Source organism: Cyanistes caeruleus, chromosome 7, assembly GCF_971803275.1.
Source record: "Cyanistes caeruleus chromosome 7, bCyaCae1.hap1.1, whole genome shotgun sequence".
Lineage (NCBI taxonomy): Eukaryota > Metazoa > Chordata > Aves > Passeriformes > Paridae > Cyanistes > Cyanistes caeruleus.
The window spans coordinates 11,229,353-11,257,101 of NC_141707.1; the positions used below are offsets into that span (position 1 = coordinate 11,229,353).

At 41.7% G+C, this 27,749-nt stretch overlaps 2 protein-coding genes across 25 annotated transcripts in view; one reads left to right on the top strand and one right to left on the bottom strand.

Moving 5' to 3' along the window:
* MFSD6 (major facilitator superfamily domain containing 6) overlaps nucleotides 1-11,786 on the top strand; it is a 47,232-nt gene extending 35,446 nt beyond the window's left edge. For 16 of the 19 annotated variants that reach the window (XM_086898443.1, XM_086898441.1, XM_086898438.1 and 13 more), the window contains 4 exons: nucleotides 4,114-4,275; nucleotides 4,838-4,936; nucleotides 6,703-6,983; nucleotides 9,411-11,590. In XM_086898443.1, coding sequence (XP_086754569.1) covers nucleotides 4,114-4,275; nucleotides 4,838-4,936; nucleotides 6,703-6,983; nucleotides 9,411-9,593 — 725 coding nt within the window. In that variant the 3' untranslated portion in view covers nucleotides 9,594-11,590. Of the gene's footprint in view, nucleotides 1-4,113; nucleotides 4,276-4,837; nucleotides 4,937-6,702; nucleotides 6,984-9,141; nucleotides 9,194-9,410 lie in introns of all 19 variants that reach the window. The other 3 variants (XM_086898447.1, XM_086898448.1, XM_086898429.1) reach the window with 3 other exon arrangements.
* NEMP2 (nuclear envelope integral membrane protein 2) lies at nucleotides 817-27,473 on the bottom strand. 6 transcript variants are annotated; one of them, XM_086898453.1, is made up of 9 exons: nucleotides 26,735-26,885; nucleotides 24,326-24,441; nucleotides 22,523-22,751; nucleotides 22,277-22,349; nucleotides 21,191-21,284; nucleotides 20,402-20,516; nucleotides 19,534-19,759; nucleotides 17,169-17,345; nucleotides 817-5,317 (listed from the first exon to the last, which is right to left on the bottom strand). In XM_086898453.1, the coding sequence occupies exons 1-9, from the start codon at nucleotides 26,862-26,864 to the stop codon at nucleotides 5,251-5,253; spliced, it is 1,227 nt and encodes a 408-aa protein (XP_086754579.1). In that variant the 5' UTR covers nucleotides 26,865-26,885; the 3' UTR covers nucleotides 817-5,250. The 6 variants fall into 6 exon arrangements, with proteins under 6 accessions (XP_086754579.1, XP_086754578.1, XP_086754576.1 ...); XM_086898452.1 differs by lacking the exons at nucleotides 817-5,317; nucleotides 26,735-26,885 and adding exons at nucleotides 11,591-15,141; nucleotides 27,237-27,473; XM_086898450.1 differs by lacking the exon at nucleotides 817-5,317 and adding an exon at nucleotides 11,591-15,141 and having other exon boundaries at nucleotides 26,735-26,992.
* Nucleotides 27,474-27,749: the final 276 nt, after the last annotated feature.

Here is a 27,749-nt window from a genome sequence, read left to right on the forward strand (position 1 = left end):
GAGATTTTAAGAAAAAAATTAAGGACCTTCAAAATAATACTTTGTCATAAATGTACCTGCCAGATGTTACCATATTTAGCCACTGCTGAATCATGGGTTCCTTGGTTAATCTGGCTATTTGCAGTTATTTATAGTAAGCAAATGAGAGAGCTAAAGCCAAACCAAACCCACACACAGCTCCCCCCACCCAGCCTCCAGGTCTCTGTGCTCTATGTGCTCTTTTCAGCCTGCATCAGATGTCATTTGTTGGTCCCTGATGTCCATGGATGCCCTGAGTGTGTCAGACCGCTGCCACTGCATTTATAGGATTCCAGTCATCTCATTCAGTGTTGCCAAATGGGTGATCAAGGTTATCTTTTTAGAAGTGTTGACTTCCACCCTCCTCCTTTATTCATTCCCTTCCTGCTTTTACCAGTTTTCATCTTTTCTAGAGTTATTTTTTTCTGCAGCAGTTCCAAGTCCTGTTTCTTTGGGCTCTGCATTCTCTCCTACATAATCACTGTATTATCAGTGGCAGTAAGAAGTGACACCTTAATGGCATTTGGTGAGGTGGAAGCTTTTATTTTTAAGTGAGCTTGTTGACAGAGGGAAGCAGAAGTTGTAGTTTTCTTCTCTATGTAAGGATTAGAAGTATTGAAAACCAAAAAAACAAGTAGATTGTGTACAACATGTGAGCACCACATGGGTCTTTCAAACTGCTCAGTGAGGTCCTTGTTCTAATTGTGCAGAACTTTTTTCCAGGAAGCTGTCAAATTCTGTGTAAACTCCAGTTCCATCAGCTCGAGGGGTTTTAAGGCTAACAAAAATTTTAGTTGATTTCTGTAAAAAATTTATTTTTCTGTTTAATATGTTTCTGCAATACCAGCAGGATTATCCCCATGTGCTGTTGCTGAAGGGCATGGAGACATTTCTGGAAGATGACTCTGCAGACTGCATCTATTGATTGTAATAAGAACCATGCTGTGTTCCAGCTGCTGTTTGTAGCTGGGATGAGGACAGCTCTCATTGCATTACACTCTCAAAGGAGTAAATGAGGAGATTTAAATTCACTTCTCAATTCAAAGTTTTCAACCACTATGCTGTATTGACTTGCACAGGCAATGTATGAAAATAAGAGCTAAGGCTGAATCTGTAATAACTGAAGATTTCAAGACACCCTTGTAGAGCATATATATGTGCATATATTGCACACAAGCAATCTCATTCATTTGGCACTTAGCAGATGAAGTTTTGCTATGCTAGCTAGCTGCAATTTATTGTTCCAGGGCAGTGGTCCAGATTCTCTGGTAACAACTATGCTAGCTTACCAATTTGCATGACAGGAATTGCAAAACTATCTTGTTAACCTGAAAATGAGCTGTTTTCACTTGGCAGTTACTCAGCAAACTCCAAAACAATTACTATTCTAAGTGACTCCTACTGATGTTCCAGCAATAGTTATGTCTAGAGAGCAAAGAGTTTGGCCTGTGGCTGACAATAATTGATAAATATTTCTCTTGAAATAAATTTGGATCCCCAAATCTTCAGCTCATGGTTTACATATAAGTTACCCTAAATTCACTGCAATTACAAGCATCGCTCTAGGGTTGCTGCAGTTGTTGGAACTGTTGTGCAGATGATGAAATGGCAGTTAGTGGTTTTAGCAAATAATGTCACAATATATATATATATATAGTGAGAAACTTCTTTTAAGAAGAATTGTGGTTAGCAGTAACAGTAATCCAGACCAGACTTCTTATGTAAGTTGTGGTAAAAACTGTTCCAGATAGTCACTGTTGTATAAAAAATTATAATAAAATGAACATAAATAATGTACACATACTAAAATAAAAAAGCTGTGCCTTTAAAGGCAAGTGTAGTGAGCTGATTTAAAGGTATGGATTTGTTTTCAGAGAAACTGAGAACTCTGTGTTCTAGTGGGGCTTTCCCTGCTAAAGATGAAAACATCCAAGAACCTGTTGGTTAAGTTACGGCCTTTCGTATTCAAACAAACTCAGTTCAAATAATTTCTGATGTGTTTTTTATTTGCCTGGCTTTAAGAATTAACTTCCTCCTAATAGCTGATAAAACTGTATGTTTTATGTTAATTGATGTACTTTCTAAACCAAAACCACTTTACCTATTTTAAATTAGCTCTGCTTTGTTACCAGGACAGCTCTTGGTTGCTATTTGCAATGCATCCATGGATCTGTACTAAAGAGACTTAGTAAGTTTTAAAACTTTTAAGCTTTTTGCATAGAAAATGTGTTAGTTTTAAAGCCTTAAACTATAAATGGTAAGGTAATACAGACACATTTTAATGCAAGCGTTTTGGTTTTCAACACAGTGATGTACTAATATCAAAACAGAGAGGGAGAGAGATATACATATATATATGTATAATACCCAAAGCCCGAGGAATTTTGGATTTGATTTTGAGTGAATTTGACCTGTACAGCCTGGTGGACATCTTACATGTGTATATCTGCACTATATCAATTTCATATAATGCTATTTCTCATTTTACCTAAGCAAAATCCACATTATTCTGTATGTTACAAAAATGTGTTTTCTTGCTCTTAGGAGTCTTCAGCCTAAATGCCTAAGTAATTATTGATTGTCCAACTGTTCATTACTAAGTCAAGTCTAGAGGACAGAAACATGTTGACTGAATCATCAGTTGTGCCAATATTTGTTTAAAACTGAGGCAGTAGAGCTTAAGCATTGGTAAACTGTGATGACTATTTTTAATACCTCTGAAATAAGGAAAAAATATTCCCACTCGTCTGAGGGTGGCAAAATAGTTCAGGCTTATTTAATGTGTGATGAACTACAAAACTGTTTTGTTTTTCTAACTTCTCCACAACCCTGCCTTCTCCTGTCCTGTTCTTCCCCAGTCCACACAGGCCCCCAGGCAGGGGCTCCAAGGCGAGGGCTCCACCTGCAGCCAGTCTCCCACGCTGAGGTTCGTGTGCTAGCTTGCCTTGGGCTCTCCTGCAGGAGGAAAAGGTGTTCCCAACCCCGAATCTGCTGGGCATGTGCCGGATAGACACCTGCATGGTCTCTGCTGGGGGCTGTGGCTGACGGCAGCGAGCATGGCTGCTGCAGGAGTGGGTCAAGCAGCAGCAGCACCCATGCAGGATGCAGGCCCAGTATCACTAAAGGACACAAAATGGTTCACACTACTACCTTCAGTGTTAGAACAAAAACCCGTGACTTTGTTTTCTGACTCCAGTATTTATAGATTCTTGACAATGACCAGAGATGGATAATTAAGTTACCATCTTCACAAGCACACTGGTAATGCAAAACATCCATCAAAAATTTTTTCTCAGAAAGAATGTGATAAACAATTTATGTCTGTCATAAATTGTTTATCACATGTCATGGGAAAGTAACTAAAACCATGAAAACATTATCAGAGGGCTTAATTTTCAGAGTGACAGGCCCAGGGGCAGGATGCAGGCACGGTGCAGGAGGGAGGCACTCTGACTCTGCCTCTCAACATCAGCTATGGAAAGCAAGGTCTTTGGCCTACCCTGAAGAACTTGTGTGCTGTTCTCATCTGGACCATTCTGTGCTAAGTGCAGTGTGTTGGCGTTGAGCTCAGAAAGAGTTTGTTGGGAGGTGCTGCGTTTTTGCGGGAAGTGAGAAGGACATTAATTCTTGCCTCTGAAATGGCATGGATTTCTCTGATGCTGTTTGGATTTTATGACCTTTGTGCTGCCTTCACTGTGGTGGTAAGGACACTGGCTGAGAGGCATCAGTGCTTTAATTGTCTGTAGCTTGTGAAATTACGACTGTATTCCAAAGGCCCTGAGTCACTATTAAGGCACAAGGAAGCTGGCAGAGAGACTTGTCTCCCTAGGGACTGTGTCTCCATAAGAGGAGTGAGGTCTTCGTGAAGGGAGAAAGAGCTTTTGACAGGCTCTGCAGAAGAAGTCCTTTCCCTCTGTGGCTTGGTTACCACAGTATCACATTACCAAAAGCTGGTTTGTGCTTCACAGAGATTTGTCACTGGGGGTTTTTTGTTGGTTTTTTTCTCCATGTGCTCCAGCTGGTGAGTGCAGTTGCTCAGATGTTGTGTTGGCACCCTGTAGCCCTGGTGCTCCTGCTGATGTCTCGTTTCTCCAGGTGTCACACATGCAGCTATCTGGGCAGCCTGCATCTCGTACCTCAGCGCGGCAGTGCCTCCGGAGCTGAGAACGTCGGCACAGGGAATACTGCAAGGACTCCACTTGGGGCTGGGCAGGGGATGCGGAGCCATGGTTGGAGGGGTTTTGGTCAATTACTTCGGTAAGGAAAAGTAATTTTGAAAACTTTCATTTTATTTATTCTGGTTTTACCAGACTGTCGGCTTTAAACTTATTTATGCTGAAGATATTGTTATATGTAAAGAGTTACACACTTTGTATGGGTCACAGGATCATAGAACTGCTCAGGCTGGGGAGGGCCCTGAGATCTCCAGTCCAGGCCCAGATCAAAGCAAGGTCAGCACTGCATTCAGACCAAATTGCTCATTGCTTTGTTCTGTCAGTGTTCCAGATTGATTCAATATGTTACGCCTAGGTATTTTCATTATTGTGTCAAATACCCAACCTGATCTGTAAGTAAGATGAATGAATCCTTTGTGAAGAATAGGTTGATAATATAAAGCCTCTCAATGAACAAATGAGAATCTAATTACTTGCTTAAAAATCCTTTGCAAAGCCTGTTGAAAAAGTCATGGGGGAGGAAAATGTAATGAAACAAGCTAATAACAGTCTACATGGGCAATATATAGCCAAGAAGCACATAATGCTGAGTCATTTTATTTTATTAAGTGGGTTCTCAGTTTAGAAAAAAAATCTCATTACAGGTCCTGCTGCCACATTCAGAGGAATAGGGATGGCATGTTTAGTGATTCTGCTTCTGTTTGCACTGATCCAGTGGATGCTGGTTCCTGATGAAGAAGAAGGTAAATGTTCATGTCACAGAAACACTACAGAATTAGAAGCAGTGAAAAAAATACCTCTCTGTAGCTACTCCTGCAGCTTTACTTTTGTGTGTTTGGTGTCTCAACTTGGATTTTGACTAAACAGTTTTTCAAGTGGAAAGTTTCTGTCCTGAGCAGTGAAGAAATCTAAGTGGTATGCTGCTGCTGTAAGACAGGCAGCATTGGGTTCTTGAATGTCCATAGAAGGAAAGCATGATATATTTTGCTGCCTGTATGTCCTCTCAGTTCTGAGAATTCCTTAGGTTAGTCTTCAGAGCTGTAGTGAGTCATTTGAGTTACATCAATTCCTTAAGGTCACCTCGATCCCACTTCGTGTTCTCATATTCTGCCAGTCGAAGCCACCTGCCAGAAATTGTAGAAGCAGCCTCAGGGGACACAAAATTTTATAGATTTTTTTTTAAAAAAACTGAGATATCTCCCCTCTGGTGGATCTTGAACTTTTTAATCTCTGCCTTTATTAATATAAAGGCTAACCAGAAATGAAATACTTGGAACAAAGTTGGGGATTTACCATAAATCTAATTCTAACAAAGACAATAAAACTCTGGCTAACTGTGAAAAGTCATAAATTTTTGAGCTGCTTTTTACCCAAATACTTTCCAGTATGAGCTTTGAGTATGAAATAAAAATTAGTTTTCTTTAGCTAGAATATTAAATTATAGGTATCAAGCTGCCTGTACTGATATACTGTTCAAATATGTATTTTGCTAGTATTTTCTTCACCTGTGTTCAAGTGATAATGGCAAAAAATGGAAAGGTGAAAAGGCTTTTTTTGCTGCTTCAATTTCCTATTGGCATTCAGTTACTTTCACGTGAATCTACAAAAGGCCAGTTTGTTCATAGTGACCTTATTCTCTTTGTTTCTGTCTTTGGTTTTCATTTAATATACACTTTAAACAGTGTGTATGTTAGTTTAAAGCATGACAGTAATTACACAGCTTTCAAGCAGACCAGTTGCATGAGTAAAATGAAGCATGTGGTCAAGTGTGTGCAGGATTAGTTCTCTTTATTTCTTCACTCCTTGAGAACATCCAGCCCTTGCTTAAAATATCCAGTACTATCTAGGAGTTTGTAAACCAAATGTGTTTTTATAATTCTGAAAAAAAGACCCTTTTAATCTGTAAAATATTTTCTTCGGAAAAAAATAAATTTCAAAGTTTACAGAATGTGTTTTTTATAGGGAGCGCATAGCTATTACTGAAAATATCCCCCAGTTACTAAAAATCTGTTTAATTATTTTATGTATGAATACTCTGGCTCTTCAAGATTGTAAGGCACATTGGCTTGGGTCATGGCAGTCACTTTATGGATGACATTTCAAGATAGATATGAAAACTATTGGAAGACCTTAGATGTAAAGGTCTCTTGGGAGGATTTATTTCTTTACCTCTCTGACAGATACTTTGTGTCTTCCAGTGTGTCACTATCCTTAATTCTCATCTCACTAGCTGCATAACTCTATGTTTGCTGGGAACAACTGGAGTTTTTCATCCTCCTGAGCCCCCGTGCAGTGGCACAGCAGCCATGCTTGTCAGGCACCAGTCACGTTTCCCTAACCATACTGTGCTGTGCCTGGCTCCTGGCTGTTTGTGCCAGTGTTCTGCTTTCAGGGCAGTGATAACCACAGTGTGAAAGCAAGAAACACTTCATGCTCATTGTCTGCTTAGAGGTTGGGTTTTTTTTAAGTTTGTTGGCTTTGCCAGTGATGATTTTGTTTTAAACTTCAGAAAAGACAATGCTGGCAGAAAGGATTCCAGTGCCTTCCAGTCCTGTTCCCATAGCAACTATTGACCTTGTACAACAGCAGTCAGAAGATATCATGCCTCGGACTGAGCCCAGACTCCCTCCAAAGAAAACTAAACACCAAGAAGAGCAAGAGGATGTGAACAAGCCTGCCTGGGGCATCAGTTCTTCTCCATGGGTCACCTTAGCTTATGCTGTCTACCAGATAAAAGAGATGGTTAAACTATCCAAAACCAATCCAGCTCCTGAGAATCAGCCTTTACAGGTAATCTTCTAATGTTCAGGAAGTTCTTATGTAATTTTAGCTGCTTTAAAACCTTTATAGCTGTTTAAATCTGTTAGTACCTGGCAGGTATTCCCTGTCAGCTTTTAATAAAGCTGGACTTGTGACACACTTGAATGCAGTGTGAAGTACTTCATGCAGTTGAAATATTTCATGCAGTTGAAATAGTGCATGAAATAGTTGTTTTCTGTGTATTATGCAGCAGGAATAACTTTGTGAGTAGTATCTTCCTGAACATGGTAGGAGAAGAAGAGACATGGAAGGGGACTCTATTTTACAGACTTGGATATATTTTGATTCCCTTTAAGTTTGCATTTCTTTTCATATTAGTTGGAATGTACATGTTATGCATTTTGCAAAATTTGCAAGGTGACAATTAAACGTGAAGATGCACAGCTGCTTAACAGACTGTAAAATTATTTTTATTTAGTTTTCCTTCCTTAGATGATGCTGGCAGACATGTACATGGCTGCTGTGTGCCAGACAGCTACTGACTGGATACAGAACCTTTTTTTCAAATGAAATTAATCTCTTTTTTACCTAGAGTTACACCAGATAAGTGCCATCCTGGGACTTAAAAATATCTATTGGCTGCTGCTTACTGTGCACCATTACCCTTCTGTTCGGTCTCCCCACAGAACAGCTTGTAATAGCTGCCTCAGTGGTTGGATGGGCTTGGATCTTGAACTTCTAATGCTCTGGCTATGCCTTTCTGACTGGAGCTGGAACACACTGCTAAGCCAAGTGGGGAAGTGCTGTCAGGGTTTAGGACAGCGTGGTCAGTCTCAACCACAGTGTTTACCTGTCTGAAGGAGTGGGTGAGGTTCCTTCTTGCACCCAGTAGGCGTAAACACAGAAATGCTTTTTCCACAAGTGCTGTCTTTAGAAATGGGTAATTTGGGATGTGAGTGTGAATCAGCAGAGCTGTGTGTAGAAGTTTCACCTGGTCAGTGACCTCTTGCCTTTCTTACTTGACTTTATTCTTGGAAATGTGTTACAGATGTGCTTTAGGTTGCCTGGGGTTTTTGTTCAGCTTTGACCTTTCCAGAGTCAAAGAATGTGAGCAGAAGATATCACAAGGTCTCTGACATCAAAGTAATGTGGCCAAACAAACTGCTCAGTTTCCCATTACAAATGTCCTCAGGGTCTTGGTTAGTGGAAGCTGCGCTCTGCAAAATCAGAGCAAAGAAGTTGCACAGAATTCAGGCAGTGAACATGGCAAGAAAATAATGTTTTACCAGGTATGAGGTGTCTGAGAGTGACTTATCCAACACTGCTGGACACAGCCCAGCTGCTTCCCTGAGCACTGTGAAGTAGCCAGAAGGGCTTTTGTGGCTGTTTTCTATAGCCCATGGTGTCTTCACTATGCTTTCCTTCCTGTAAAAATACAGTCCTGATACAAAAGTATGTCTTGTTAATGTGCCAAAATTCAATGCATCAAGAAAAAGGTATAATTTTCTTCATCATGTGTATTCTCCAAAATTTCTCATCCCTGTTTCAGTGCTCCAAAAGGACAAACTTGCTCCAAAATATTTCAGGTTTTATGCTCAGTCATTTATTTTAGGCTGATGATATTAAAATACTGAAACTAGGAAAAGACTGCCCAGCTCTCTTACTAAATTTGCTAAATAGCTTTCTTAAAATGAAGATAGATCATTTGAAAGGAGGGTCAGTGCACAGAGAATTAGTGACAAAAATGTGACCTCCTTATTTCATTAAGATTTTGGATCTGTTTTCCTTCTGCTTGCTTATAGTCCTTCAAACAAAGGGACATGCTTGCCTTATTCTCTAAGCTTCAGTGCAAAACAAATAATCAGGCAATGTATCACCTTCTAACAAAACGTGTTAGTGTGGATGTTTGCTGTTTCAGCCCTGGGAATGTAACTGGTGTTTAAATGATCTTTTATGTTCCCTGGTAAGGCTTGTTTGAGAAGATTGGATGGATTTGTACATCAATACAGCAAAAATTTTAAGTCAGAAAGTCTGACCAGTATCTTGGGGAGGGCGGGATCCACTGAGAAAAGCTGTATTTAAGAAGCGTGAAAAAAAATCATGTTATAGACTTGCTTAGTCCAAAGAATTATCTTGTCTAAACACTTTGAAGTCCAGTTAATTGTTTTTTTTCCCCTTGAAACACAAGTTTGTTTTTTGCATGCTTCTTGGGAAAATGCAGTTAGGAAAAGAGATGGAAGGTAAGCTGCTGTCTGCTTGCTATTAGTGTCATCTGGATTTAAATGTACTACTTTTGCTTTGCTGCTTTAACTTTAAGTTGTTATGTTGCGGGCATTCAGAACAAGTGCTTTGTGATTTTCCAGCAGTGCCTGAATGCATCTGGGGGTGTGCCAGCGGGGACAGCATCCTGAGTATTTATGTTGACTTTTGGCATGCAATCCTTTCCCCTCTTTTTAGAAAACCAATGAGAATTGCAGCGCTTCGTCAGCTAGCTCAGCAAGACAACCCCAAAATCCGACAGATTCTGAGCAGTCCAGAAATTGTTCGGCACCAACACCTACAGCACCATCAGATTCCCAAGCAGATGGCAACCGTGTGGTGTCGGATCATGATGCTCAGCCTGCTGCTGCAGGGCCCTGAGATGCGCTCATCTTACCAAATCCAGTGCATGGAATTCTGCTTCTCACCTGGGAAATGCTGGAGTAGGAGCTCAAAAGTAGGACTTCCTTCATCTTAACAATCATAATGTGATGCAGTGCAAGCTTTTAACTATATAAAAAATATTCATATGACTACACAGAGCAACACGAGCAGGGAAGCCAAAAGTTTGGATTCTTGAGGGAAGTGATGTGGCCAGATATAATGGTAGGAAGAATTCTCGGCTGCTTTGCTAAAGCTGAGTCAAGTGCTATGAAATGGAGTTGACTCCTCATTTGTTGAGGCACACTGTGTCTGACTTGATTGGATAATTTCTTTTTCTTTAAATTTATTCCCAAATTAAAATTAAAAGACTTTTTAAGAGAGACACTGAGTTTCCCTGAATAGTCTATTAGAAAATACCAGATCTAATAATAAATAATTCTAGGAATGTCATGAAACTGTCTTTGGAAAGATTTCACAGAAACAGAGTGGCTTAAGGAAGTGTATCTTGATATTATGGTGATGGATTAAGTAAACCACATGCATATTCAAAGAATATGTTTTTGAAGCTAATGTGTTGTTTGAGAAAATAGTTTAGTTCTGCAAAACAAAGGTTTTGAACTGGAGTTTTAGTGCAACACAAAAGCTGGAGGAAGGCTTCTGAAGAAGTTACCCTCTGTGCTTGCAGCCCTGCAGTTGGGCATAAGGTTAGGTGCATTTGGGTAATTTTAGGTTTGATGTTGTATTGAGACAAGAATCTTTGATCAAGATTGCACAGCCTGAGATTGATCAATGGTCATTTTGGGTTTTTTATTTCATCATCTATACAAAGGTTTATTTAATGCAGTGTAGTTACTATGGTTATTTATTAAGAAAACGGTAAGCTTTAAGTGCCTAGGGGAGGTGGGGGGGGTAGGGAGGAATCACTTTAAAATCTTAATGTTTAGCATTATAGGGGCAAAGTAGTGGATGCAGAAATCAAGTAGAATGAGAGATTCTCAGGAGGAAGCAAATGTAACTCAGTTGCATTACGTTCGGGAAGTTACTTTGTCCAATGTCAAGACACTGGAGGACTTTGGATTGTGTTTTGTTACGCTTAATACTGTCTGCAGCCAGCTCGTGCTGGTGCAAAGTGAAAATTGCTGCTGGAGGGAAATCCTCGGGCTCAGGGAAGAGTCAGGGGGGGTTTAGTCAGGATAGTGTTTTGGCCCATTTTCTTAGATGAACAGCTTGTTCCTGGGAGATCCTGAGCACTCTGCTCCCATGGGACTGAGGGAGTACTGCTCAGCTCCCTCCTGGAAGTGAGATGTGTGAGAGGTGCGAGGCCTTCCGTGGGGAAGGTGCTGCTGTGGGACTGTGCTGAGCCAGAGGCAAGGCCAACAGGAGCCCAGAGTCAGGGAGAGGAAGGTGGCAGCAGCTGAGCAGGGAAGGGGGTGCACAGGTTTACCCACTTTGACATCTGTTAGCTTGACTGAAGGGGTGTCCCATAGCTGTGCTTTAGCTGTGCTTTTAGAACAACCCACGTTCTGGCAGTGCCTGGGACCAACACCATAGACAAGAGACATCAATGACTAGCCACTAGTTCCTTTTTTTGCACTTGAACTTAAATGTACTGTACTCACATAAATCCTCATGACTTGTCTAAGTGTCCTTTAAAATCAGAAATGTATTTATTGTATGTTTGTATAACTTGGGGGAGAACTAAAGACTGAACAGGTGACAGGACAGAAGGATGCTAAACATCATCTTGAGGCTAACCAACCATTTGTTGAGTTCATGCTGTATGGTGTTACCTCAGCTGCTACTGCATAGCACCTGGATTGTGAAGTGAAGAGCTTGTACACTGTGTTTACACTTCAGAATTGTGTATTTGAAATGCCTGCTCTTTTTGGAATTGTATAGTCATTCTATGTTGCAAAATGGAAATGTACACCTGGATTTTGATATTTGTGAAACTGTAAAAACTGTGGTAAGAAATATAAAATATCCATAACATATTTAATAGTATCAACATGAACTTTTATTTTATTTGTTCATATTAGTGTCAGCAGTGAACATAACCACCTGAAGTGAAAAAAAATCAGTGATAATGACCTTTTACTAAAGTCACTGGAGGATGCTGAACCAAGAGCCTGGGAACTGCGCTTGCACTGTGTTAAAACAGTATTTGATAATAAAATCTGACTGTAGGCACCGATTCCCTTCTGTGGGGTGCAGGGAATGTAAGGGACACAAACCAATGTGTTGTAAACTGGTCGATATGGAGGAGTGCATGGCATCACTGTGAGCACCACAGAGAACAGAGATAAATATAACATCCTTTGTTAAGGGAGAAAGGCTTTTGTAAGAGTTAGGGCAATGGGCTAATGCCTAGATTCTGTTCCTAGATTTTCTAGCTGAACAGTGGACAGTACTTAACAATTGTGTTTCAGTAAGGCTGTGTGTCATCTCCACATGTCACAGGAGCACTGTGCAAGTAAACAGGGCTCCAGTGACAGCAGCTGATTTTGGTAGGTTTTGTTTATGAAACTCTTACAGTGTTGGAACAGGCTTGGGAGGATTTTTGAAGTCAGTATTAGCTACCCACTGAGATAGCCATTATCTTTCTCTTGTTGCTGTTCTATTTTGCATGCATTTAGTAGTTTCCTGCTCTACTTTGGATAGTATTTATCCATCCCTGCCAAATGATGGATCTCACAACTATATACAGCGTGGGATGGTTTTTGTTTAATTTTTACTGGTTTTTAACTTTTTTCCTTGTTGAAGTATTCTTCAACAAGGTATTCTTCAAGGTATGTTGAGGTATTCTTCTAAAACATGTAATTACCTGATTGGGGGGGGGGGGGGAGATGGGGGCTTCTCCATTTAACATATTGCTTAGGAAATATACTTCATGTATAATCTGGGCTATTGTATGTAAATACATATTATGTACTTACATATCTACATATTATGGAAGGATAATCATCACTACCTCACTAAAGAGAGGACATCCAGAAAAACTATGTGTTTAAGCTCAGACAAATCTGATTCTCCTTCTTGGCCTCAAATTGCTTGAATGGGAGTTCTTGGCTAAAAAAAAACAACCCTATGTACTTTAAAACATGCACAAAAACTTTTAAGACATCTCTTTGAGTATCCTTTGCCTCATCTGTAATGATTTTAAATCCTCCATGTTCATGATGATGACACAAAGATTAAATAAATCTGATTTGGTCTATAGTAATTGTTCAGGGAGGAGTTTCCACCTTTCTCCCCAACTATCCAAGATAATGAGACTTTTCTCTGTTTTCACAACTGCTTGTTGCTAGTGCCAGAGCCCCCCAAGCCAAACCCAACTTCCAGAGTGTGGGTGGCAATTTACCATGGATTTGGTAGCAGCAGCCTCTCTTAGGGGTGAGTCTTGCTGCTAGTGGCCTTCCTAGACAGAACTCTTGCCCTGTTTTTGAATGTCCTTGACTTAACAGCAAGTATATTTTGGATGTCCTGCTTGACATGGCCTTCTCTGCTAAATATGCTTTTGATTCTGCTGAGGTACTTAAAATTTTGTGACACTAAAGGGTGTTAAGGGTCTCTTTACTGTAAAATGGAAGTGTTCCTTTCAAACTGAAGCAAAGCTGAAGCAATATAAAGAAGGAAAGACCACGTCAGTAAGGCTTTAAGGCTTTCAAGCACCAACTCAGTCCTTTGTTACACAGAGGAGCTCTTGGGTTGTGGTATGGCTGCATTTAGCACCGTTGGAGGTAACGGGTTTTGTCCCTGGTGCAGTGATGGACAAGGAGAACCCAGGCCAGCACCTGCACTGCTGAAGTCATGCTGCACCACCAGGCATGTTACAAAGAACAGACATCCCTTTTAAAGCAGATAGATCCCAGTCTAACATGCCCTTCTTGAGCACCAATTACTCCCCATTGCTGACAGTTCCTGGTGGGTTTGTAAGATCAGATGGCGACAGAATTAATGGTCTTTTGCTTTCTGCAGTTTTTAAGACAGTAAAGGAAAACTGCAAAGTGAACAGAACAAAGGGAGGGATAGTCTAAAAGAAGGAAATGACATCTGCAGGCGGATGAACTGAGGTACACACTCTACTCCCTAGTCTAGGACTGTGTAATACATAAGCTGAAAGACACGTGACTGCCTAAATTTCTCTCCCTGGTCTCTTTTTCTTCCCCAAGTACCTCCTCTGAGAAATCTCACAGACTGCTGAGAAAGGGAAGGTAAAAGCCAGGTATCTTCCCTCATTGTTTTGCTGGGAATGATTTTCTGCTTCTTACTCAGTAAACAAACTACTGAATACTCTGAGGCTAGTGGAGTTCTGTGTGGGTTATCTGCGTTCCCAGTTCCAGGCTCACAGCAGGACTCTGGCCCTGTTAATAGCAGTTTCTCCACGCAGCTGAAACAGCCTCAGCCTTTGTGGCCTTTCTGGGGCTCTTGAGAGGCCTGGAATAGACAACAGCACCTGTCTGAGGTAAGCTGACACTGAAACTGAAGGCAATAGCAAATATGTCTGGGGATGGAAAACCTCTCCTAAACCACCTGCATTGTCAGAGGTGGAGAATCAAGAGGGCTAGAGAAAGGTTTAGCAGAAGGTCTGTACAAGAGGGAAGAAAGTATGCAAATAAACAAAGACTTGGAAAGAACAAAATGCAGTATAACTACAGCAGTGGTCAAGAACAGAATAATACAAACAGAGGGTGAAAAGTCAGGCAGCATTCTGAGGGGAAAGTGGAGCTTAAAACTAAAGGCAGAGGCAGGAGGAAGCTAACAGACAAGCCCAGCCAGAGGAGGAAACAAACCTCATTCAGCAGTGTTAACTCTCTATGAAATAGTCTCACAAACAACGAACACAGTTTATCGACACTCTAACAGCATTATCAGAAGTGTTGACACAGAGGGTACTTAGTAAAAGGAGAGTATTAAAAATGGCTTTTCCTCCCTCTAGTGCTCAGCACAGAGGACTTGATGATGGAAAGGGCCAAAACAGATTCTGTTTACTAGAGGTAGTGTCCTTGATAGAAGAAGGCATCCTGGTGGGACAGGCTGTCTCCAGTACTTGCCTTGGAAATACACAATGTTTGATGTTTATTTCCCCAGTGAAAATACCCATAGCATAGGATTCCTCTTCACTTGAACAGCCCCTATGGTTTTCTTCTGTTGCTCAAATCAGGTAACACTGGTGATACAGGAAGCAGTTTTTTCAAAAATCCTTCTTTGTCCACCAGCAACCACAAGAAAATGCCAAGTGTGAGTTCTCATTCTGTAGCCTCCCTTTCTAAGACAAGTGTGTTTTCTGTCTCTTTTTTTGTTGTTATTTCCCAAAGCTCAGAGCAGCTCAGTAGCATATGGAAATGGAATTTGTGTATGCATTTCATTTTCATTCTCTTCATCTTCTTCATGGACAAAACTGGCTGGCTCATGTTGCTCAGACTGTACCCTTGTCTCAAACAGCTGCTCTTCCAGGAAGGAGCTCCCAATGCCATACTGCTCATCATGTGCCTTTGTTTCTGCAGGTGAAACATGGGGAGATCCCAGAACAAAAGCTGCAAACCTGCCAAATTTTGAAAGGGAGATGCGATCAGCCTAGAAATTAATAGAACAAATACTGTAAATTGTAGGGAATTGCTATTTAAGCAGGAGTGCTGTAAGGACATCCCCACAGGCAGTGCAGATGAGGGGAAGTTCCAACGGATGGCAACAACCCCAAAGCTTGGTTTCCCGGCTCAGCTTTTCAGTATTTTCTGTAGAAGTAACTTTTGCTCTTCTGGAAACCATCTGCAAGGTCTTGTGACTAAGCAAGAAGATCTAACTTCATTTTCATGTCTTGTCAGTACTTGCAGGGTAATCCAGAGTAAGCATTTCTACAGTGGGGTAGTTGGTACTTTTGCTTCTAAAAATTAATTAAAGCTGTAGCATATTTGAGACAAAGGCTGTATGAAATCAGGTGTGTTGATATTGCTAATGAAAGGAAAAAAATGGCAAGAATTCTGCACTCCTACATTGCGTGAGTCACCTTGTTGCTAGTGCTGTGTGTGCAATGTGGGCAAGCTGAGCTCAAGTCTTCCCAAAGAATTCCTCCTCTGGTGAAGATGGAGCTGCAGACTGGGAATTCTGTAGCTGCTCCAAATAAATGCCAGAACAAAGCATGAACTTAGCACTGTCCATATACTGCAATCTGCCACAAATCCTACTTTCAGTGGGCAACTCCATTGAGGAGAGAGAATGGAGCTGGAGGTTTCTGGCAAGAGTGTGAGAACAGACGGCAGTTCTGACACCTGGGTAAGTGTCAACAGCATCAGAGAAATGTATGAAAAAGGAAATGCAGCTATATTCTGGAGTTCTGGTAAACTGATCAATAATTTACATTTCAGACTTAACATTTCTGTGAGATGAATGTCGTCACCTCGCTGTTCTTGGAAGCTCTGTTAGTCTAAATGGGGAACAGGTTTGCCTTGGGATGAACCACAGTCTGATGCTTAATGGGAGCTGGGAGGAGTTCTCTAAATCTGATTGCTGTTGATTCTCCTTTTTATTTCCCTATTTTCAACCAGTGAACAGTTTATAACAACTCTATTAATGAAATGACAGCTAGAAAATACATGTGTCTCAGTTGTTTTGTACATTCGGTGGGATTTAGCTCTACAGTACAACAAAAAGCTTTCACCTTTTTATCTCTCCATCATGCTAAAGGAAGGCAAGCAGCTTAGAAAGTAAGACTGTAAACAGTAAATCTATAAAACCTGGCAGAGAGGCTGTCTGTGTGCCAATCCAAGGGAGATGAAGGTTCTGAAACTGGATTTAACTTGTTACTGATTAAATTCCAAGCTGACTGGGGTTCCTTTAAAACCATGACACTTGGTTCTGTGGCAAGGACTAAGTCTTTGTGGCTGGCTAATATATGAAACTCTGCTTCTGATATCTCCAAGTTTTTGTTTTGATGGGAATACAGTGTTACGATTAATTTTACATTCTGCAGGGTTTTCTGGCTTTGCTTGTTTGACCCTTCCTGCCCTATATTTGTTTTGGGTTTATCTCTTAAGCTATACGTGGTACGGCTCTTCTAACTGTTCTACTTGCTAGTTGCAGGTATTGATTTATTTCTCTGTATTCTAAATCTTATATAGTGATACTTCAATAATAGGATTCCCTGACTGCAGGTTTGTAGTTGGAGAGCTTGTGAGTTGGATAATATGTGAGTATGTATCTTCACCCTGCCCCAATTTTACATCACAGAAAAGGGTACAGCTCTAAAACCTGAAGGAGGGAAATTTCACTGGTTAGAGAGCCACCAGGGTCTCTGCAAGAGCTTACAGAGACACTTAGAAAGCCTTTAAGTTCTGTGACCATAAATTAGCTGTGAAGGTCTGCAAACTCCCAAGAGTAATTTGTGGTCAGGGAGGAACAAACAGAAATTTAATGCCACCAGCAAGTTATACCCTTGAGAGGTGTGTCTGTGGTCCTGAGTGGGATATGCAAGATAAAAACACCTGGAACGGTGCCTGAAGTGGCATTTAGATCTGCTGTGTGCCAGTGTCTGTGCAATGCATTTCCTGTTTTAGAGGAGGCAGGTTTTCTTACCTGTGTGGGGCCTGGAGTTTGGATATAGCTATCCAAGATGGGAAGTCAGGACTCCTGCAGAATGAGCGCAGCTCCTCCAGAGCTCTGATAGTTTCACTTTCACCTTGTTCTCGGTATTCCTCTTCAGTAAGGTATTTAAACACCAATTTTTTTGATTTAAAGTGATGCTTCATTTTTCTAGAACGAAATTAAAATAATCAGTATTTATAAAGTCTTCCAGCATGTAATTATCTGCCCTTTTTCTCTATACCTGCTATTAACATGCATTAGTCACCCCTACCCTTTCAAGAGAACAAGCTGCATTCTTACATTTGAGGACAAGGTATGCAGTGTTTGCTAGCCTGTTTACCCTAGGTCTGAACCAAAGCTGTAGAATTTCATATGATATTTAATGAGCTTCAGATGAGCTTTAGATCAGGTCCTTATTGTGTATGCATGGACTAAAATCTCACAGAATTAAAGAGATGGCTGCTTGCTCAGCCATTTTTAGGTGCAAAATGCAAAATGTGTCTGTGCAGAGACACGGGCTGAATCAAAACCCAGTCTGCATATGTTACTTGAAAGATAAGCAATGCTCTAAGCCTGTTGTGAGTTGTTCGTGTTGTTTACTAGATTGCTTCTCTTAAATCTTGCTCTAAATTACAAAACTGAGTAGTCTGAGGCCAAAATGTTTACAATCTGATGGTTTTTTAGCTGCTGCGTAGCAATGTATAATATAATTAGATATAAATTAGAAAGTGTGCCATGTTCTGTTTCCTTCTGTCGACTGCTTTCAATTTAAATGTTGTGATGAGTTAAGATAAGCAAGGGCTGGATGCCCATAAAACTTTCAGCTCTGTATAAAAACACCTGCTCCAACATCAGCAGCATTCAACTTTCCTCCTTATATCCCTTTAAAGCAGAGAACTGTAGCCATTGTTTAGGTCAAGTAGTGAAAGGTCTTGCTGGCTCAGTGAGATCCACTGCTCTTAACAAGAAATACTGCAAGATTCTAAATTATTTTGGTATATTTGCTGCTCTGAACTGTGTATCTGGCATCACAGCCTCACAGTTTGGTGCTGTGGCTTAAGGATTTTGAAACAGAAAAATTAGAAAGCCCTTATCATTCTCCTAAGAGAGATTTGTAGAACTGTATTTCTTTATAGAAGCATCCGTTCATTAAAACAAAAAAGAAAGAACCACATGAAGAATAATCTACAGTGTTTCAGTGTAAAACTTGAAAGTAAAAGTGAACTTGTGGCCACATCATCCTGATTCCAGAGTGTTCTGAACCTGATTACAACAGGTGCTGATCTTACATGTTGCTTTAGAAACAGCTGTTGCTCCTCAGCTGCAGGCAAAAATTGGTCTACAACAAATGGTAGATTCTACCTAAAATAAAAAAAGCTTCAACTCAGGCCACACTTCAGCATGTAAAAAGAGAGGATAAGACCAATGCAGTATGTTCTTCAAAACTAACCTGTGTGTAAAAAAAACCCAAACCCAAATTTCTTGGTTTTTATTATTTTGGTTATGCCAGTTCTAGCCTTTGCCTCTTCCTACTTCTCTGTCGTTCAGCAGAGTCCACAACTATGGAACAGACTGTTCCATAGACTCTGAAGCTGGATGCTATCCATCACTGAAGGTAAAAAACAGATGTCAATTGGCAGGGTTTTACAGAATCTTCATTTGAGGCGTTGCACTTGTGCTAAAACATTCTTCAAATTCAAGGATGAGCAAACACGTTGTTCCTGTATTGCTATTGAAAACACTTAGCAAGTTAAGCATTCCAAATCCACAATGTAAATGGGCCTCTAGGAATACTGAGGAATATCTCCATAGTTCTGATAGATTGCTTCTATGAATCAGAGGGAAGTAACAAACTTGGAAAACTAAAATCATGGAGAACACTACTGTGTGGAGATGTGATTTTAGTCTCTGAACTCTATTCAACCTCCAAAGACTGTCACTTTTGAACAGCTGCATCCTTGGTGATGGTACACTCTTTTACCCCTAAGATTCCATACGAGTTCCCTGCAGCTTCTCTCACTACACGTCAAACCAAGGCAGTATTGCTGCAGCCTAATCAATCAAACAGAAATGTTCTGGTTGCCATATGCTGTGGACTAGAAGGTGCTACATTTGTCCTAAGAACACAGTCACATTTTTCCATTATCCACATAACAAAACTCCTGCTTAAAACTGCCAAGTGGAAAATAATTTCTGTGTCTCTGGACCTTAAACCTTTCCTACTGCAGTTTTACATTTGGCAAAATTATGAAGTAGTACTAGAAATTCCTAAACCATTATTGAAGTGTAGGGTTTTTTCATTATCAGTTTCCAGTATTTCCTGGTTCTCCCAGGACCTGGACGTTCACACACAGACCTGGCAATATGACAGGCAGCACCCAGGGGGTAACACAGGCCTTTGGAGCAGAGGCTGACTGCTATGACTGCATATGCAACTTGAGGGATGGTGACACCCAAGTAGATCAGGACAAAGGCTGTTACTTGGAGCATCCATGTGAACAAGGTTATGCTGAGCTCCGTGGTCAGTGGCCCATGCTGATAGCAAATGGCAAAGCTGGTAATCCCAACAGCCAGAAAATACCCTGTAGGAACACAAAAGGACATGGAGAAAAAGATGAAAACTACCCCTATAAACTTTGCTTTGCTTCACAAAGCTTGCAGCTGCTGTGAAGTGTAACCTGCTGATTCTTGTGTTGTCTTACAGATAAGTGCATGATCTTTTATATTCTATTTCCAGAGTGTGCCAAGACTTCACACAGTTATCTCTGAACAGCTTTTAGCCAATGCTCTGGGCTGCACATGAATTCTCCTCACATGACCATGTGGAGGCAGGTGCCAGATCAATAGGTTTTTGTCAGCCCCTGCAGCCACATCCTGTTCCCAGTGTGCGCATCCATTTCCCACATCCAGCGAAGTGCAAACCAGAGGAGCTGCCCTTTTGCTCTTACAGGGAAAGTATGTAACAGCAAATCAATGAACAATAATGCAAGCAAAATCTGCTCTTAGAACTAGTCCTCTACGTCAAACTCTATTTAATGATACAATGTGAGTAAACACTCAAATGAGTGGATTAGGAACCTTTAGAATGTTTCAACATCTATGGCTTATGAGAAAATAGAGCTCTATAAATGAGTCACTTGATTTTCTTTTTTTTATGGGGAGGTATTCATCTGACTACTAAATTAAACCAAAATCAGCAGCACATTTCTTGGTAATTTTCTTACCCAACAGGTAGTTTTTGTGTTCAGACCACAACCACTGTATATTCTCTTTGAAGCAGTAAATAAAATAGAGAGAGACCATCCAGGAGCCACTCATTAAAATCCAGAAGGTACTGTGCTAGAAATTAAAAACAAACAAACAAAGGTAAAAAAAATTCAAGTCAGAATCAGGACCATGGTTTCCAAAGGAACTCACAGGCCAAAATAGATGTGAAATTCTTTAGACCCTTCTTTAGGGTTTGAGACTTCCACTGCAGAATCCTCTGCATGCTACAACAAGAGTATCAATTACAAGCAGAGCAACTGCATCCCTGTGTTTGTGTATCGTGTCCCAATGTCACAGTATAACCCTATGGACGTGTGTTCCAAATTAACGTATCTCAGCAATATTATGGGAATACACAGGCTTTATAAAAGTAAAGGAAAAATTTACATCTGCCTTACAGTGAACTGTCTTTCGTGAATGGAAGAGAATCTGTCTCAGTTGCAACTATATTTTTATTTAGATTGATTCACAGATTCAAAGCTTAGCTCTAGTTCAATAAAAATAATTTATGTTTCAGAATATACTCTTCTTGTACATCACCAGCACCTGTTCAGTTTAAACTCAGGAGGAAGCTAAATAGAACTTGACTCTGACCTAAATATATTTACTTGATTCAAGCAATCCTGCAGTAATTTCAGTGCAGTTACCTGGCCACAAAACCAGAATAAGATCAGAATCAGGCTTTGTACCGTCACTCCTTGTATTATGATGATTGCTATTATTTTGCTTTATAAATGTAGATTTACCCTTGGAATAAATCTTTTAAGTGTCAACAGGACAAAGACTAGCAGAGCAAGAACACCCAGTATTATTCCAGAAAGGTAAAAGAACTTGGCACTCCTGTAAAGAGAACAAGAGAGAATATGGTGAGAAGTATCATTTGTAATTGATTAAGATGCCAACATTTGTAAAAACGGCAGTGATCTTCAATAAGAACTTAAATCAGCTGTAAGTTAGAGCTGTAGTTATATGGTCAACAGGCCCAGTTCAGGTATTGAATCTGTGTTAGGAAAAGTTCCCAACAGATACTTAAGGTCACTGGAGTTGTTACAGGTTAAGAGACTGTGCTGCAGTTTTTTTTAAGCTCACACTACTTCTGATTGCATTGACCTTCTAGTCTCTAGTACACAGAAGGAAATTAAATAACCAACATGGTTCTGTACTGCAAGAGAAGTTTTATATTCATTTAAAATGCAGAAAACCCTCCACAAACCCACAAGTTTTTTTTTTCCTAAGCATATGCATTTATAAATTCCATCTTATTAATTCAGAGTTAATGCTATAAAACCTATTGCTGCTCTGCTTGTTTTAGAGGTGCCTCCTGACAATTATGTTGTGACTCACTTTGCTTTGAAGTTGTAGGCACATATTTTGCTGTAACAACTGAGTATCCTCCCTTACATGCTATGCAAAATGTGCATCAGAAGAAAGGCTGGCACAAAGGTGGAGGCAGAAGAGGCCCCAGATGACTTTATCCTAAATATTTCCCCTGCAGGAAGGCATCATTAATAATCAGCATTCTGCTATCCTCATGGTCTACAAAAGGGAAAAAGGACTTTTCTGATCCACATATTTGCCCACTGAGGATTGATTGTCTTGGTGTCCCCCAGTGCAGGAAGCTTGGATACAAGAACCCTAACACAGCTGATTGATAAATAGTTAGGTACTCCAACATATGTCACAATCTGTCCAAACACAAATGGTATGAGGAAGTTTTAAATATATATTTAGTTCCTTAATTCACTTTCCCAAAGAACTGCCTCTTTAGCTTAGCAAACAGACCAAAGATGCACAGACTTTGGGAAAGAAGGTCAAAAGCAGCTAGTACTCACCTGCTCAGGCTGTTTGCAAAATGGAACAGAAAAATTCCAGCTACAAACAAAAACAAGAGCTTTCCATCTAGCACTAAAAAGGGGGGAAAGAAATAGAAATTGACTTTAGACTAAATCAATCTGAAATGCTGATTATATAAAATATCAACAGAAAAGTCCTAAGCTTCTTACAGAAGAGATGGTACATTCAGTAGCACTGGCAATACCAAGCCATCTGTAATCTAAACTCAAAGATTTGGTACTTACTTTCTCTTTTCACCCTCACAATGTATGGTTCAATTTTGAAGGGTTGTATTTTGAAACAAACATCTTCTCCATATTGTTTTATGCTCAGAAAAGTTTCTGTACATGTCTCTGGCTTCCAGAGGATTTGAACAGCACATGCAGCAAACTCAAAAACAGTTTCTGAATTCCGACAGTTGTTTTTTTCTGAAATAGGCTCAAACCGGAACTTTTCTCTGCTGTTAACTTTTATCTAGAAACAAAGAACAGAATACACAGAGAAGCAGCTCAAAATCACTGTGGGGTTTTGTGAACTGTATCGTGTATCAGCCATGCATGGTAATGAAAATCAATCTTAATTGTTTCATATTGGTTATTTATACTATGCAAAGATTAATTTAAGTTTACAATTAATCACCTTACAAGGTAACTCAGAGAACTCATCAGCAGCCAAGTTCAGTGGAGGGACCCCAATCTATGCAAAAGCACAGTGGGTTTGGTTGTACTGTGACACTTGCCCACACACAAATTTCTAACAAAACCAGTAATAGCTGACTGACCACAGTTTGTTTTGTGAATGTTCATACCCTTCCTCCTTCCCTTCCTGAACCGTAACACATTTGACTTGCTTTTCCTTATAATGCAATCTTCATGCTGGGGACATGAAGGATGACAAAAATGAAAGCTAGCATAACCAGAAATTTAAATAGAAGCACATTCTTGTTGGGTATTTTGGAGTTTTTTTGCTGGTTCCCAGTGCCCTCTCCCAACAAACTGGTAAAAGATTTTGCCCATCTTTTTAGTTGGGGTGATTTTTCTGAGAGCTCTGATACATTGTGAGCATTTCATCAGGGCCTACTAGACAACAAAGATCCATCTGCAAAAAGTGATGCAATGGGTAATAAACCAGGTTTGTATTGCGAGAGGAGATAATGTGTCAGCAAGCAATTTGTTGTGGAAAAAATCTGAACTTCCTGCATTTAAACACTGACTCCAGGAAAGTTTGTGTGACTGATGGAGGATTTTACCACCTGGAACCTGCTACCATTCATAAAAAACATCTGCAACATGTTCCTGAGGAAAATAGTCCTGGGAACAGACAAAGAGATGTTCTACTTTCTTGTATCTGAGAGAAAAGTCCTCCAACAGAGACAAGATGAAACAGTTTCCTTCCTTTGTCTGGAGACATACTTTTCAGGAAAGAAAAGGAACCATGGAGATGGTTAGCTCATTCCTTTAGCTGTTACTGCTTCCACTCTTGAAGAGATGTTTATTTGCTTCAAACTAATCTCTAAATGTGTGTCTTGTAAGGTGACCCTCTGTTAGGAGAACAAACACACTGCTGCTGGTATTTTTTCATTAGTCACAATCTAATGAGCCTTTGGTTCCTACACTTTGGTGTGCTGTGGTGAGAAACACACAGAACTGCACGTAGTCGTCAAATTTAGAAGTTCCATAAAGGCAGTTGGTGATAAGCAACTCTGCATTTGTTGCAGAGATTAACAGTGGTCCATCAACAGAAAAGGTGTGCAAGAAAGTAACAGACAATCCTAAACTAATGTTTTTGTGGCACTATCATACTCTAAGCCTGGCTGACATCCTTACAGTAGAGACCAAACTGCACTGCATCCCAACTGGAGGCTCATAATGCTGCATTTCTATCATGGTCCCACTCAAACCATTAATTCCATTAATAACCATTAATTTAATTTCATTAAAACCATTAATTTCATAGAGATGCTGCCCTGATCTTGCTAACTAGCCATGTGGTTTGCTGGGAAAAGCTCACATGAAATACATTGACTGATCCCCAGAACAGCCTCTTACCTGGACAGTCGACCACAGGTACTGTAAGTGAATTGTTCTGTTTTGCACATAGCAGTAACAGTTTTCATCCTGCTTCTGGATGACATCCATTTCCTGCAATAAGCTGCAGTTTTTACCTGGGGGGGAACAAAACAGTTAATTTTAGGCATTTGTCAAGTACAAATGTCTAATTTTAGTCAATTTCATTGTTGTAAATGCTGACAAGAAACATTTCCAGTATGATTTAAATGGAAAATCAAATTTGACTTCTAATCAAGTCATTTAGGCTCTAAAGTAAACTGCAACACCTTTGGAAAAAATATATCCAGGGTGGTATTTTTAAAAAATGTAATCCAGAAAAGCTTGGCTTCAGCATTAGTGTTTTGATGGCAAAGGAACAGGGCCTCTGGGCCAAATTCACTGCTGGCATGAGTGGGTGTAACTCCACCACAGTTCCCTATACCAGTGGTGAACACAACTGTGGGAGTCTGAGCAGGTAAACAGACTTACATATTAACACAGTCATTTAGCACATGACACGGCTGCTGATCACAAAAGTCATACTCCTCTCCCTCAGAAATGTGAAATCACACAACTCTTCTTTTTAGAACGTTTTTTCTCCTGTCACAGTCCAGCCATGGCATGTAGTAAAGGAACTGCACTGACAGCTCAGCATAAATCATTGAATTAGAGATGTGAATTTTTCTAACCCTCCTGAAATGTTAGTGAGCCCCTATGATCTTCAGAATTAGATTACATTTTTGAACAGAAATGGACCTAAAAGATTAATGGAGCAAAGTTTGAATAACATACGTTCTGATCTATATACATGTGTAAAATATAACCTACAGTGCATTACCACAGTGTTTCAAGAACATAATTAAGAAAAGCATAGAGGAAATAATTACACATCTGAACAGAAGGACTCATCTAGCTTACTGAATAGAAAATGTAGGTCTCAGCCAAGCTAAATAATAACTGCTAACATGCTGTCATGCACTCAGAGCAGCAAAATGGGTGTGTGCAGTCTCAATCCAGACATGGAGATGCTGTTTGCAGGTAAAACCCTGCTGTGTCTCTATAAGGAAGCTGAAATTAAGCTAAATTATATTTTAACAAATTTAGTTAAGCCAATGAAAAATTCTGTGTGGATGTTCTTATTTAGGTTTATTATAGTTCTTACTTAGGTTTATTATAGCGTTACAGAATTATTGTCCACACACGATCCTACTAAACTGGTTTAACCTTGAAATTTGGGCATTTTTCCTATGGAAAAATTAACCATGGGATTAATTTTCATCCATGGCAAATGGGATGTGGGAAGGAGCACAACCACTCAGACAAGCGCTGGCTGTACCTTTAGGCAGGCACTTTCACAAAACTCATCGCATGATGCTGCAAAAGGATTATTTGTCACTGAAGTGCTGCCGATTGACGCAGCAAGGTGAGGCTGGGCACTACCCAGGCCTAAAACCGAGATAATCCAGGAAGAGGAAATGGCAGGGCCAAAACACAGCCCGGTGTCCACACCTTCCCTGAAGGGCATCTTAGGGCATCCTGTCACTATGGGTAAAGTACCCATCCGTGTCAAAGGCAATGCCATCCACATGCAAGGCTAGCAAGTATTCTCTTACTACCCATAGTTCTAAGGTATTTTTCTTGAGAAAAATCAGGCGCTTGAAACGTTGCATCAGCTCGGCAGAGTGAAACAATGATATTCCAAAAGGAGAGATGCTTCCGAACAGGTAACTCTGACGTGGTGCTGGGTTTAGCTACTGGGAGGACACACAGGTAGAGTAACTCAAATTCTGAGACTTCAAGCAAAGAAATTTGGAATTATGAGCCATCAGCATCTGCTACAGCATCCGGAGGACGCCCAAGACTCGAGAACGTCAATGCAAGGAGGAAGCCGGTTCTCGATTTCCTTATTGCTACTATACCTGAGAACAGCCTTTAGGGGTTTGCCTGCCCTCAAACACGTTAATAAAAGATCCGTTCTGCACCCGATTCCCCTGGCCCGAGCTCCTGAGAAAGCCAGAGGGAGCTGCACACGCAGAGGCGGCTCCCGGCCCCGCCGCTGGAGCGGGAGGGGACGCGCCCGCCCTGTGTGCGCCTTTGTCCGGGCGGGCTCTCCCGGGCCGGTTCCCAGCGCCCGCCCGCCGTCCTGCGGGAACCGAACCGCGACGGGAGAACAGGGGACACGGCAAAGCGCCTGAGGCCGCGGCTGGCCCGGCTCCGCCGCGGCTGCCGGCGGGGCGAGCCGGCCCCGGCCCGTCAGCCGGGCAGCGCCATGTTGGGCGGCAGCGGGAGCCGCGGGGCCCAGGGACAGCGGCAGCGGAGCGTGTCCCCGCTCCCGAGGGATGGGGCCGAGGAGCCCCCCGGCCTGTGAGCGCCCGCCCTGCCCCGGGGGCGGGAGGGGACGGGCAGTACCTGCTGGCGGCGCCTCCCCGCTGCTCGCGGCCGCCCCGGGCAGCGCCAGCCGGACGAGCAGCAGGAGCAGCCCCGGCCCCGCGCGGGCCCGCGGGCGCTGCCGGCGGCGGGGCGGCCGTGCCGGACCCATGCGGCCGCCGCCGGCTCCAGCCCCGGGCCTCGCGGCCGGCGAAGGGCGGGGCAGGGGCGGTGCGGCCCCGCGGGCCCCGCTGCTCGCTCCCCCCTCAGGGCCGCCAGCGGGCCGGGGCTCCACCCGCGGCACCCGGCGCTTGTGCCGGAGCAGCCGTGCGGGGGCGAGGGGCCCGTCTGGAGTGTGACATGCCGCCCTCGGCTCCTCTTACGCCTGCCGTGGGGTTGAGAGGGTGCGCTTGGAAAGGAGGAGGAACACCATCGAACGTAACAGCTCAGCCCAAAGCGTGTCCCTGGAGTGCGATCCCCTCAGAACGCTGGCTGCCCAGTAAAGGTGTAAAGTAGTCCCAAAGCAAACGGGACGCTTGCAGACCTCAAGCCAGGCAGTCACCCAGCTGAACGGGAGACAGTGTTTGATGTCCTCCTTACACAGCCGGCTCCCAGCCCGAGGGAAGGGCCGAGCCCGGGCACCGGGGTGCCGGCAAGCAGCGCTGGCTGAGCCAGACGCTGAACCACGCATTAATCACAGACCCTCTGTCCACGCAGAGGACTGGGCCTGAAGGAAGTGTTGTTAGATGCTGTGATGGAGGTGAACATCCACAGCTGTTCTGTACTTCCTGGGCAGGAAGGACACCGTTCCCCTGTCAAGCCTGTGAAGACATTAGCGAGGTCCAATTGAGCTCAGTCCCTGCTTGCTCATTGCAGTCATTTTAGATCACTAGTGAGTCACAGCCAGCAGTCAGGGGTGGAAAGGGCTGGAGCTTTTTTCCCTGTTCCATGAAAATCAATAAACACAATTTTGCCAAGGCATTCTGGCATCACTGTTGTCTATTTTTATACTGAGCCCTACATTTGGCTTTTCCAACCTACTTGCTTTGCTTCAATG

What these genes read in the sequence shown, in the direction of transcription:
- NEMP2 (XM_086898454.1), bottom strand. Translation starts at nt 26,864, where the DNA reads ATGGGTCCGGCACGGCCGCCCCGCCGCCGGCAGCGCCCGCGGGCCCGC. An exon ending in TGTGAGGGTGAAAAGAGAAA is followed by an intron (nt 22,350 to 22,522) that starts GTAAGTACCAAA and finishes CCCCCTTTTTAG; the next exon opens with TGCTAGATGGAAAGCTCTTG. An exon ending in TTAAAAGATTTATTCCAAGG is followed by an intron (nt 20,517 to 21,190) that starts GTAAATCTACAT and finishes TTTAATTTCTAG; the next exon opens with CACAGTACCTTCTGGATTTT.